This window comes from Notolepis coatsorum (genome assembly GCF_963971535.1).
Source record: "Notolepis coatsorum genome assembly, chromosome: 15".
Taxonomy (NCBI): domain Eukaryota; kingdom Metazoa; phylum Chordata; class Actinopteri; order Aulopiformes; family Paralepididae; genus Notolepis; species Notolepis coatsorum.
The window spans coordinates 48,988,235-49,002,725 of NC_140179.1; the positions used below are offsets into that span (position 1 = coordinate 48,988,235).

The 14,491-nt window shown below is 44.1% G+C and overlaps 1 protein-coding gene across 1 annotated transcript in view; it reads left to right on the forward strand.

The window, feature by feature from the left end:
• The window catches only part of cUnh12orf56 (chromosome Un C12orf56 homolog), a gene marked incomplete at both ends in the record, with an annotated part of 94,754 nt that overhangs the window by 30,697 nt on the left and 49,566 nt on the right, over positions 1–14,491 (forward strand). The window contains one exon of the mRNA XM_084330994.1: positions 13,128–13,758. Coding sequence (XP_084187120.1) covers positions 13,128–13,758 — 631 coding nt within the window. The remainder of the gene's footprint in view (positions 1–13,127; positions 13,759–14,491) is intronic.

The following is a 14,491-nucleotide window of genomic DNA, read 5'->3' on the forward strand; positions in this document are numbered from 1 at the left end:
TTTCTCACGATATGGTGCAACATCAACAGCATGTTCGTGAGGTGCTAAGCTATTTGTTAAGGCAGAGAAGTGTGTGTTTCACACTGACACCGTTTCCTTGCTGGGCTTTGTGTTGACGAAGGGTGATCTTCGCATGGATCCAGCCAAGGTGAGTGCAGTCTTGGACTGACCACGCCCTTCGTCGCTCAAGGAGTTACTGCGTTTTTTGGGCTTTGCAAATTTTTACAGGCGTTTTATTCACAATTTTAGCGCCTTAGTCAATCCTCTGACAGCTCTCACTAAGGCCTCTCTCCCTGGCTTTGAATGGTCGCCTCGGGCAGAGTCAGCCTTCTGCAACCTTAAACGTCGGTTTACCTCCGCCCCTGTACTGATCCGCCACGATTCGGAGCCTCCGTTTATAGTGGAGGTGGATGCCTCTGATATCATGGTGGGGGGGTGATCTCTCAGAGATGCTTAAAGGACGGGAAAGGGCATCCTTGCGCTTTTTTTTCACGCCGGCTGTCTTCGGCCGAGCGTAACTACGACGTGGGTAATCGGGAGTTGTTGGCAATCAAATTGGCACTGGAGGAATGGAGACCTTGGTTGGAGGGGGCGGCACACCCTTTCATTGTTTGGACTGATCATAAGAACTTGGCTTACATCCAGGGGGCTAAACGCCTTAACGCTCGCCAGGCCAGGTGGGCGTTATTCTTTACTCGATTTCGATTTTCCATCTCCTACCGGCCCGGTTCCAAGAATGTCTAGCCTGACGCTCTGTCTCGCCAGTTTGACCCTCCGGACCGGGAGGAGAAGCCCCACCCTATTATTCCACAGGCCCTTATTTTGGCTCCCATGTCATGGGGCATAGATAGGGTGATAAGATCGGCTCTGGCACGGGAGCCCGATCCCGGTGGGGGTCCTCCGGGGGCGGATGTATGTGCCCAAGACTGCGCGCTCGCGGCTGCTGCAGTGGGCACATACCTCTTCACTCACCGGCCACCCTGGGGCCGCCAGAACCCTGGAGTTTATCCGTAGGAGGTTCTGGTGGCCTACAGAGGAGGGGGATACGCATTCCTTTGTGGCGGCCTGTCCGGTGTGCGAGCGTAGTAAGACCTCTCGCCGTGCACTGGCGGGTCTCCTCCGGCCGCTTCTTATTCCCAAACGTTCCTGGTCGCACATATCCCTGGATTTTATTTCTGGCCTTCCCCCGTCAGATGGGTTCACTACCATTTTGGTGGTAGTGGACCGCTTCTCCAAGGCGGCCCACTTCATTCCCCTTCCCAAACTTCCCTCGGCTCGAGAGACGGCTGACCTGGTGGTGCAGCACGTCTTTCGGGTCCACAGGCTGCCAGTGGATATTGTGTCTGACCGGGGCCCTCAATTCGCCTCCAGGTTCTGGAAGGCATTTGCCTCCAGCCTCTGCGCCTCCGTCAGCCTGTCATCTGGGTTTCATCCGCAGTCTAACGGGCAGACGGAGCACGTCAACCAGGATCTGGAGGTGGTTCTGAGGTGCTACATTGCCGGCTGCCCGGCGACGTGGAGTAAGAGGTTGGCGTGGGCTGAGTATGCGCATAATACCCTCCTCTCCTCCTCTACTGGTATGGCTCCCTTTCAGTGTCAGTATGGTTTTCAACCTCCTCTTTTTCCCGAACAGGAGCGAGAGGCTGAGGTACCGTCGGCCCAGGCTCACGTGGCTCGCTGTCGCAGGACGTGGAACCGGGTTTGGACGGCGCTACAGAAGGCCTCTGGTAAGGCTCAGCGGCAGGCTAACCGCAAGCGGCGTCCGGCTCCGGTTTTCCGTCCTGGGCAGCGGGTTTGGCTTTCCACCCGTGATCTCCCTCTCCGGGTGGAATCCAGGAAGCTGGCTCCTTGCTTCATAGGGCCCTTTAAAGTGGTTCGTCGGGTGAACCCTGTGGCTTACAAGCTGCTGCTTCCGGCCTCTATGCGGGTTCATCTGACGTTTCATGTGTCCCTGTTAAAGCCATTCCTCTCATCGCCCTTGTCCCCGCCACTTCCTGCGGTTCCTCTGCCCCGCCTCCTTGACGGTCAAACTGTATACACGGTGTGGAGGATCCTGGGTTGTAGGCGGAGGGGTAGAGGTGGATTGGGAAGGGTACGGGGTAGAAGAGCGTTCCTGGGTGCCTCAAAGGGATATCTTAGATCACAGCCTTATTGACGCTTGGCATCTTTATTGTTATCTTTACCTTCCTTGCTCTTGTGCTTCTTGCAATAAAAAGAACACACTATTCGAGAAGAGCAAACCACATCTCCGTCTCCTTCTTCATTCTACTATTGGAACTCAATTCCTACCTGCACCGTAACAGCCAACGTAACGAACGAAGGTCCGAACCTTCGAACGTTTGGGCTCAGCCCTACTATGCACTCAACTTCCTGCTGACTTGTTGTACAGAACTTGTATGTCGCTTTGGATAAAAGCATCAGCTAAATGACAACATGTAAATGTTGCAAGAGAGACAGGTCAATAAGAGTGTGTGTGCAACCCATTCTCATGTACCCTGTATCAGGCCCTGTGTTTGGCCCTCGCCGCTATCCGTAGTCTCAATGGTTAAACGTATAAGTCCGCCAGGAAATGAACCCAGGGCGCTACGTTGGTAGGCGAGCGCATAGACCTCTACACTACCATCAGAGATACACCTTTATGACAGCCTCCACCAAACCCTAACCCTAACCTTAACCTCACTGTTACCTTAAACTAACCAGAACCATTAGGCAAACCTTTAAAACAAACCTTTTTTAACCTGAAGTTTTTCATGCATTGGCGCATGTGCATACATGTAACCTATCTACCAAGGTTGAGCCACGTGGGATAGGTGAAGTAGAGCGGTCATGCGGGCAGGCAATCCATGCCCCTCGTAATTTTATTTCATTTCAAACCTTATTTCAATTTGTGAGACACTGAGGTTACTCTCATTTACAGCAACAATGACCTTACAAAACAAAGACACAGTTTATCAGCAAATCTGCCATTGACCGCAAGGCTCTGTAAAGGGTGGTGAAGTCAGCACAACACATCACCAGGACTGAGCTGCCAGCCATGGACGACCTCTACACACACAGAGGTGCAGAAGGAAAACCCAGAACATTCTCAGAGACCACAGTCACCCCAGTCACAAACTGTTCACTCTGCCACCGTCTGGCAAACGGTACCGGAGCATCCACACAAGAATCAGCAGGTTCAGGGACAGCTTTTTCCCACAAGCAACAAGACTCCTGAACAAGGACAAGAACAGGAGATAGCCCTATCAAAAGAAAACATGAAAACACACACACACACACACACACACACACACACACACACACACACACACACACACTGGTCGGACAACACAGAGGCCCTCTACAGGAAGGGACAGAGCAGGCTGTTCTTCCTGAGAAGACTCAGGTCCTTCAACGTGTGCAATAGACTGCTGCAGTCATTTTACCAGTCTGTAGTGGCCAGCGTCCTCTTCTATGCTGTGGCATGCTGGGGGGGCTACATCAACTCGAGGGCAGTGATGGGCAAGCTACTTGGAAAATGTAGCAAGCTACACTACAAGTTACTCTCGATTAAATATAGCTCAACTACAATGGAAGCTATCCCCAGATAAATGTAGCAAGCTACACTACAAGAACATGGCAAAAATAGCTAGCTACATCGGCACTACTTTTATTTTATTTTTTTTTTACTTTGTGATCAAGTTTCCACCAAACAAATAGGCAGGCAAAAAAATTCTCAGTTTGATTGTTTATTATAAAACTGAAACAAGCCCTCGGTCTGGCTTTTTGTGTCATCCTTTTAACATGAACTTGTATTATGTATAAAATCCAGGAAGGCAAGTTTAGCTGGGTGCAGCCTCTACAAAAGAAAAGAAAGAGACCATTTGGTTTTATCAGTTTTTATAGTATAGTTTGTTGATTACTTTTGATGCAGTAATGGTCTTTTTCTTTTCTATTCTATCTTTATGTATTATTTATCCCTAAACTCTGCACCTTCTGAAACCTGCCCACTTTATCAACCAAAAACACACTTCTTCAATATCTGAATTGTAACTGTTTTACTTCATTTTACTAGTATTATGCTACCATATACTACTACCAACTATGCTAATATGTCTATACTACTACAGTATGTACTCAGAGTATAACACTCAAGCTTGACACTGACAAACAATACTACTTATCCTTGGCTGCTAGATATGTACCACTCCTGCTGACTTGTTGTACACAATTTGTAAGTTGCTTTGAATGAAAGTGTCAGCTATATGACCAAATGTATTTAAATATGTAACTCACAAACATTCCATGGGGGTCCTGTCCCACAGGTTGAGAACCACTGCTTTTCCCTCTTTTTTTCTTTTCTCCACCCCCATAATATTGTTCATAAATCAAATCAAATCAAATCAAATTTATTTATAGGGCCCGACAACACACGTTAATGTCCCCATGGGCCGTACAGATCTTCTTTAAACAAGTCAAGAAGAAAACATAACAATAAGTCAAGAACAGAACAAGAACACCATAAGGTCAAAAATTTTTTAGATGAATGCAAATAAATGAAAGAATGCAAGCATTCCCAGACATACCCCACGCGAAGGTAAGGAAAAACTCACTAAAACCTAACAATAGGGAAAAAAGCTCCACAGGCAGTGTGGAGGAGAGAAACCTTAGAAGGGCCATTCAAGGGGGGATCTCCCTTCTTAGATGTTGGTGATAGTAGTGTTGCAGACGGACAGTTGGTAAGCATGCACTCATGTGTGTAGTGGAACACAGATGAGTGCATGCAATAGCAACTATACATTTTGAAAAATTAAAGATAGAGCTAATAGCGATAGCAACTGAACATTTTGAAAGATTAAAGATAGAGCTGATAGCGAATCTATTTGAGGCACAGGGGCGGCGCAAAGAGGGTCACGTCCTCCCCGTCTTAGTCAAGGGACATTGAACACTCCGGTCGTTGCTCAGGGACAGCCGGAGACAGGGAGATAGGGGCGGCGCAGAGAGGGTCGCGAACTCCCCGACATCATCGCGGGACATCCGGCACTCCGGTCACCACTACGAGACCTCCGGAGACAGGGGGGCACGCAGAGGGGGTCGCAACCTCCCGGCCTTCGTCACGGGACGTCCAACACTCCGGTCAACACTCCAGGACAGCAAGTCATAGGGAGACAGGGAGACGGGACAGGCGTTAGACAGCTCATGAGATTGTAGTAGGCGGACATAGCAATAGATACAAGTGGTAGGCATATATGTGAATGGAGTAGATATATGAAGTAGGCGTATTATGTGAATAGAATAGAAGTAATTAACCCAGCAATGAAACCGCGTTGACTGTTAATCTGTTAACAGTCTGTTAATACTGTTAATCAGTTGACAGGACCACGGACAGACGGCGGTGAATAACTGATCCAAGGCATCATTCATTTTCTGCCTACAGTGAAACATCATCATGATAGCAGCTATCTGTTAGTTAAAGCTGTTGACATGTGGGCAGTTGAGAGCAGCATATGTTTTAGCAGTTTTTTCAGTCAAACTCATAAATGTGTCCCAGATAGGGCCATGGAGAGGCATTGTTGTTATTGACATCATCATCTTCATCAATGTCATCGAACCCCTCTGCCATTTCGTGCGGACTGGTTCATGTAATCCGTTAAATTGCATTTATTCATTCAGTACGTCTGTGTTTTGATTTTCACTTCCTGATTTGCGGGTTGGAGTCCCGCCCTATCCTGCCTCTGATTGGCCTACCCGTAATGTTTTGGCCTACCATACCCAATCGTGAGTCGTCATACTCATATCTAAACCAACCAACCAATCATAGTGGGTTTTTTACGGGGAGTTTTTTTTTCTCCTCACAAATCTTTATAGTACTCTAGACTGTTTCTCCCGACAGTAGCGTGTAGCGTTTCCTCGTCGCTACGTCACTACTTTGTTCTATAAATAGCTCCGCTACAGAGACTGCTACCCTGGTTAAAAATTAGCGACGCTACCATCACGCTACTGAGAATTGTAGTTAAGCTATGTAGCGTCGCTACTTGTAGCTAGCTACTGCCCATCACTGCTCGAGGGACACCAACAAACTGAACAAGCTGGTGAGGAAGGCTAGCTCCGTGGTGGGAGTCGAGCTGGTCAGACTAGAGGTGATGGCAGAGAGGGGGATGAGAAGGAGGCTGGCTGCTATCCTGGAGAATCCCTCCCACCCCCTCTACGACGAGCTAGTCAAGATGAGAAGCACTTATACCCCCCCCGACACTCAACTAACCGCCTCGGACAGTCCTTCATACCAGCGGCCATCAGGCTCCACAACAGTGGGCAGGGACTGCTGCCAGACATCCAACTAGAACTAATAGGAACCCAAGGACGACAATAACACTACCTTATGCATACTGCACCTCATGTGAATACTGTGATACTGTGAATTCTGTATATTTCAGTTAGTTAGACAGTAAATTATAACACTACCTTATGCATACTGCACCTTATGTGACACTGTGAATACTGTATATTTCAGTTAGTTAGATAGTAAATTATATTGACTTATTTGTTTACACTGCTTGTGTTGTTTTTACTACCTGTACCCCCATCCCCCATGCTGCTATGATGCCTGAATTTCCCCAAGGGGATCAATAAAGGAATATCTTATCTTATCTTATCTTATCTTACCTTACACACACACACACATACTACTACTTATTGTTATTGTTACCATTTTTGTATTCATTGATGTTTCTTAATTGTGTAATATTGAGTCTGTGCTCGAAACACAAGAATCCCATTACCTGCAATACCCCTGTATTGTTGTGTATTTGACAAATAAAGAACTTGGACTTGGACTTGGAAATCCATACATACCTGTATACTAGGGCTGACCCCTATTAGTCGATTAGTCGACTAATCGGTCGAAAGGAGCCGTAGTCGACTGCCAACCTATTAGTCAAAAAGAAAAGAAAAAATATATATATATATATATTTTTATCATTCTTTCCAAAAGAAAAAAGGTCTAGAAGCGTGGCTAATGCTAATGGCAAGCATACCAGAGGCTAACTGCCTAAGAAAACAGGCATAGAGGCACTGAAAGAGGATTTCACCCATCTAATGAACACACTAGACTAGACAAATATCAAGATGTATCCATCAGTGGACCAATTGCATGCTTTTGCAGAGGACAATAAGCCTTCAGTCGACTCCTTCAGACATTAAGCACCCCCACAGCCCAAATGGAATGATAAAAATATATATATATTGTACTTTTTTTTTTTTTTTTTTTTTACTAATAGTCAACTAACGGCAATTTTTTTCCAATCATAGTCCACTATCCAAATCCTTAGTCAGGGACAGCCCTACTGTATACACAATGAAAACCGACACACAGTGTTCAGAGATTATACTTTTAAATTCAGCAAGAGGAGGAAGAACCTTCAGCTTCAGAGTCAGTTGGAGGGCATTCTAGGTGTAGGAAGCATAAAAGGAAAAAGCATTTCTTCCTAGTTCAGAGAAAACTCAAGGAACCCTAAGAACCATTTGAACGTGTAGAGTAAGTTCCAAGATTCCATTCCAACAGTGTTGTGATGTAAGGGGGAAGCTCAGGGCTTTAAAGATAAACAAATACCAATGATAATTACACCTTTCACCTGATGGTGTCTGTAAAACACAGACATGGTCGATCAGCACATCCCGACTTCTGCAGGGATCTAGAGTTTACAGTATATATCTGCCTGAGGGGGAATAGAGAGAGAGAGAGAGAGAGATAGAGAGAGAGAGAGAGAGAGAAGGATATAGAGAGAATGGGAGGGAAAGCAGAGAGATAGAGGGAGGGACGAACAGAGAGAGATAAAGAGAGGGAGGGAAGAACAGATGGAGAGAGTGAGTGAGGGAGGGACGGAAGAAGAGAGGGGAGGACAAATGCTGCTTAGGAGAGAAGTAATGAGGTTTTGTCAGGATATGAGAGGTCAAGCAAACATAATTAGTAGTAAGTAATTAAGTAAGTAAGCATGTGAGTAAATGCAAACACTCCACACACACACACACACACACATGTGGACATTATGACAACCTGATGGGCGAGGGGATAAGACTGTCTCACATACAGCACACACACACACTAGCATGCACACACACACACAACGTGGTTAATGGGGTTTGTTGCTAACTGTAGGCTACACACTCATATCTGTTTTTTTTCTCTCTCTCTCTCTCTGTCAGTATCTCCCTCTCTTTCTCTCCCCCTCTCTCTCATGCAGAAATACCTCTTTAAATCTAGCTCTTACCAGAGATGTGCTATAAATCTTCTGGAAATAACAGATCAGATAACTGAATCAGCATGAAATATACATAGAAAATACTTGGTGGACTAATTCCAGACTGGCTGATTCACTGACTAATCAACTACAAATGGGGCAGCCGCCGCGGTTTCTTTCGTTCTTTCTTTCTTTCTTTCTTTCTTTCTTTCTTTCTTTCTTTCTTTCTTTCTTTCTTTCTTTCTTTCTTTCTTTCTTTCTTTCTTTCTTTCTTTCTTTATTTCTTTCTTTCTTTCTTTCTTTCTTTCTTTCTTTCTTACTTTCTTTCTTGCTTTCTTGCTTTCTTTCTTTCTTGGTCTGGTCTGCAACATCCAGTAATTAAATATGAATGACTCTCTCGCATTACTGATAGTCTCCAATTATACAGAGTGCACTTGTTATCACCATCTCTCTCTCCCTTTCTCTCTCTCTCTCTCTCTCTTCAGGAGTCAGTGCTCTCCTCTCAGCCCCAACAGAGAACAAATGGAGGTTATCCCCTGAGCCACCCAGGTGAGTATTACACACACACACATACACACACACACACACACACACACACACACACACACACACACACACACACACACACACACACACACACACACACACACACACACACACACACACACACACACACACACACACACACACACACACACACACTGCAGTCACATACAACACTTCACCTACAGTTGCTGGTTTCAAGCCCAGTTTCAATCCACTCTTCTTAAAACATGTGTGTGACCCTGCTTGTTTCAGCACTATTCAAAGCAGACTTAGTAGGCATCTTACATTATTTTTGTAACAATCCACGTGAATCACCCACAGTCCCCTGTGTCCCCTGTGTAAGAAAGGGGCCATTCAGGATCTTATCAGTGGTTGCCAGTTGCCAGAGTGGCCAATAGGAGGCCATTCAACAGTGGGGAACTGGTTTCTATAGGGGGCCGTGTCAGGTGCAAGGTGCAGGTCTCCAGCGATAGCTTTGACCACTCTGCTTGTCTATAAGAACAGCTCTTTGTATATGCATGATAATGATCCAGCAACCATCACACGCACTAAGTGCACAAGCAGCTTAGTAATAAACATATTCCAGGTGTTAAAGGGTCACCACTGTGGCTCAGAAAAATATAAAAGGATTGAAGGATTTAAAAAAAATATATATAATCAGTAAAAATATGTTATTATTTGATGTGATTATTTTCATCCATCTGGTAACGACGGCCAGTGGTGTTTTTATATGTAAAATGTTGGTGGGGCAATGATTCTTTCTGGCCTGGCGGTGTAAAAAATACCTTATTTATTGCATTCTGGTGATTTTCTTTGCACTTTTTGATGGATTAAATGAACTGCTGTTAAGGCCACATACCAAAGCACACATAGACACCTTTTTAGGGATTCTATGACAACCACATTATGACAACAACCTTTTCTTTAAACTAGGGCTGTCAGTTTATCGTGTTAATTAGATAAATTAATTACACAGCAAATTATCGCGTTATGAAAATTAACTCAAAATGTATTTAAAAAAATTAAATAACGTTTTTTTTTCTTTTTAATTAAAATATTTCTTTTATCTCATTCATTCCATAAGAACGTAGAATAGAATACACATTTACAGATTTTTTTTTTAATATTGTCCATTTGCATGTTCTTGGTATCTGATTCTAGGGACATCTATGGATCTCAGGGAATGTATTCCCAGTGTCAGAAATACTGTGTCTGTTACTAGGCTTGAGTAAATTGTAATGAACCAAATGAGAATATCAATAAATTGTTTTTAATCTTTGACTGTGAATAACACCATGCTAAAATTGACCAGACCTGAAAAATCTAAGCAAATTAATTAGGGATGTCCGATATTATCGGCCTACCGATATTATCGGCCGATATTGGTATTAAAATGTGATATCGGAAATGATCGGTATTGGTTTTCAAAAAAAAAAAAATATATATATATATTTTTTTTTTAACATTTATTTCACCTTTATTTACCCAGGCAAGCAAGTAAGAACAATTTCTGATTTTATTTATTGTCAAAAGTATGCATAATGTTGTGTTAATTCCATGACAAGATATATGTAATGTTAATTACCTGAAATTATTAAGTTTTTTGGGGGGGGAAACCCTGCATATATCGGTATCGGTTGATATCGGTTGATATTGGTATCGGAAAGTAAGAGTTGGACAATATCGGTATATCGGTATCGGTAAAAAAGCCAATATCAAGCATCCCTAAAATTAATAGATGGAAGATGATTAAACAGAATGTTTTGTAGATACAGTACTGAATTCTGCCATCCGGACACATGCAATTTGAAATATGATTATAGAATATCAGGCATAAAATGGTTATGCGATTAAAATGCGATTAATTAGATGAATTAATTACAAATCCTGTAATTAATTAGATAAATTTTTTTAATCGCCTGACAGCACTAATTATAATCCATTCATTCTGAAAAACCGATGTACGATATATTCAATAATACATTTTCAATGTTCAGCTCTTTTCATCCATGACATGTAACAACAACAGAGGTTATATATATATATATATTATATATATAAAAAGAAAAATGTAATGTATCGAATGGGATCGAAACAGAAATGGTCACACGTCAGGAATAATCTAATCATTGCCCTAATTGTCGGAATCAAATCGATTATCAATTAGTCCCTATGGTGATTTCAAACCCTAGATTTTTTTTTTTTTGTCAATGTGTTTTTTATTACAGTTGTTTAGACATTACAGTAGACACTACGGACGTAACATACATACACATACAAACAAAACAGAAAGAAAACAAAACAAAACCAAAATATATTAAAAAAATAATTATAATAATAAAAAAAAGATAAAGTAAAAAGTTCTCAGAGCACTTCATGTTACAGAGTCGTAACTTTTAAATGATACATTACATCACAAATCCACCTGCCAAATGAGGGAGGGTGTTCGTTTTTCCAGTTCATAAGAATGAGACGTCTTGCTAGAAGGGAGGAATAAGCGATACAGTTCAGTTGTGCTTTTGGTAGATGTAAATCCTCGGAAAGAACACAAAAAAAAACAGGAAATTACATGGTTCCAGTACCCGACCTGCCAGGTCTGAGTAGAGCTTAAATATGGATGACCAGAAATCTGCTAGGCTAGGACATGACCAAAATGTGTGATACAGACCGGCCGGGGCTTGTTTGCATCTGTTACAAGTAGGACTAACCTCAGGGAATTTCTTTGACAGTTTGAGTTTGGACATATGTAGCCGATGTACAATCTTGAATTGAATAAGCCTGTGTCTCGCACAGATAGATGAAGCGTGAACATTTTTAAGTATTATTGACCACACCTCTTCTGATATGTCTGTTTCAAAGTCCAAACCCTAGAACATTCTGGCACAGAAAGGGGACAGATTCCAGATTCAGATCTTATTGTCACGTCTTCCATTATACTGTTACAGCATAGCGGAGTAAAATTATTTTGTTCTTGGCTCCTCAGCCTCGTAGCGGATTGACATGAAGTAGGACCAAAAGAAAAGCTAAAATATTCCTTTATTGATCCCCTTGGGATTATTCAGGTGTCATAGCAGCATGGGGGAGGCAATGAAATTAAATCTGAATATAGAATTATGAGAAAAATAAACAGTCTAAACAATTAAATGTAATCTGACTATAAAGATATGAGAAAGATAAACAGTGTAAACAAAGGTGCAGGTGAGGGTCTGTATGCCCTATTGGTTATAATATATAATTGTATACTAATAAGATTGTATAATAAGAAATAGCAACATAGGCAATAATGAAAATAATAGCAATGTACAATACAATAATCACAGTGTGGGTGTAGTGGGTGCAAAGTGGCTGTAGAATCCATGATAAAAATAGTACTAGACTTTAACACGACAAATACCACAGCAGAAACAGAGATACAATGTTTTGCACTAGATGACCACAGTCACCACAGGCAGAGAGCTGGAATCCTGAGATGGAAACCTGCTAATCTGTCTCTCTCCTCTCTCCCTCACTCTCAATCTCTCCATCCTGCTCTCTATCTCTCACTCTCTCTATCCCACTATATCTCTCTCCTGCTATCTCTCTCTCTCTATCTCTCTCTCTCGATCCCGCTATCCCCCCTCTCTCTCTGTTTCGATCCCCCTATTTCCCCCTCTCTCAATCCCGCTATCTCTCTCTCTCCTGCTATTGTGGCCGACTGTAATATCACGGTGCTGGGAGACTTCAATCGCACCAATTTATCTAAAGAACTCCCACATTATAAACAACAAATCGACCGTCCCACGAGAGAACAGCAGATACTCGACCACTGTTACAACACCATAACATCCGCCTACAGTGCGCAGGTAACAGCTCCCCTCGGAAACTCTGATCACGCTATGATTCACTTGGTTCCTACCTACACTCAGAAAGTCAGGTCTGTCAAACCCCATTCTAGGAAAGTTAAAATCTGGTCAGATGATGCCATTGAAACACTTAGAGCCTGCTTTGAATATACTGACTGGTCCATTTTTAGTGAGGCCTGTAACAATCTAGACTCCTACACAGACACAGTGTCATCCTATATAGATTTTTGTGTTAATCTCCATATCCCCACTAAATCTGTTAAAACCTATGGTAACAATAAACCATGGTTCTCACGCGATCTCATTGAGTTGCGGAGAAAGAAAAACACTGCGTTCAGGGAGGGGGACACTGAGATTTACAAAGCAGCTAAATATGAACTTAGAGCTGCCATCAGGAAGGCAAAAACATCCTATGCCACTATACTGGAGGATAAATTTGATTCAAACAACACTAGGGCAGTCTGGAAAACTCTCAATGAACTAACCAATTACAAAAAGAAATCCCCCCCCCCCCCCCCCGACGCAGACCCCCACCTCCCAGACAAGCTGAACACCTTCTTTGCCAGGTTTGAGAAGCCTTCTAAAGACAGCTGGCCCACCCCTCCCCCTCACCTATCCACCCCACTCACCATTGATATAGATACAGTGAGGAACCTCTTCCGGAGGCTGGATAAGGGCAAGGCAGCAGGCCCGGATAACATCTCACCTGCCTGCCTCAGCTATTGTTCTGACCAGCTAGCACCAGTCTACACTGGCATTTTCACCACCTCACTCCAGCAAATGCAGATCCCAGCCCTCTTCAAACAATCCATCATCATCCCCATACCCAAGAAAGGAAAAATATCTAGCCTTAATGACTATAGACCCGTGGCCTTGACGGCAGTAGCCATGAAGGTGCTGGAACGCATAGTCCTGTCAGTTTTAAAAACACTCACATCCCCCCTGATGGACCCTCTACAATTCGCCTATCGCACAAACCGGTCTACTGATGATGCAGTCAACCTGGCACTGCACTACACCCTCCAGCATCTGGAGACCAAAAACAGTTACGCCCGGATACTCTTTATTGACTTCAGCAGTGCCTTCAACACCATCGACCCCCTCATACTGTTCCAAACCCTGACCAACATGAACATTGCCCCCTCCCTCTGTTTCTGGTTGCTGGACACACTGAAGGGCCGCAAACAGGTAGTCCGCTACAACAACCTCACCTCTCTCCCTCTGACCACCAACATTGGGGTACCACAGGGGTGTGTTCTCTCCCCGTGGCTTTTTTCCCTCTACACTAACAACGTTAGGTTATGACTATAACCAAGTTCTGTTAGTTAGGGGCGATGCTTGGCATCGCTACTGCACTATCTCGCGTACGTGCACGCGTACTGAATAAACCACAAATGTACCTCTAATACCAGTATTAGTCTGACCACACCCCTCATCAGCTTACCTTCATAAGCAGGTGTGTGGTCACCTGCTCTCCTCCTTCCCAAGCTTTCACCACAAGGTGAGGACAAGGGCTGCAGCGGCCGTCCGATGCCAAGCATCGCCCCTAACTAACAGAACTTGGTTATAGTCATAACCTAACGTTCTGTATCGTTAGTGGCTTAGCTTGGCATCGCTACTGCACAAGGGAGGCCAAGCGGAGCCACTTGGCTGACAAATACACCCCGCTGACAGCCCCCCAAAACCATCAGAACAGGGAGGGCCGAGCCCCCCCGACCCCCCCTAATGGAGGGTAGCCCCCCTATTAGGGACGTCACGGGAGGGCGACGGACCCGACCGTGCGAAGAGGCACTCAAGCAACTCAACGCACAGGGTGAGCAGACCGTGGCTCGACCCCACGACTACACACACGCACAACCCGCATGCCACCCGGGAACGAACGGAGGAACA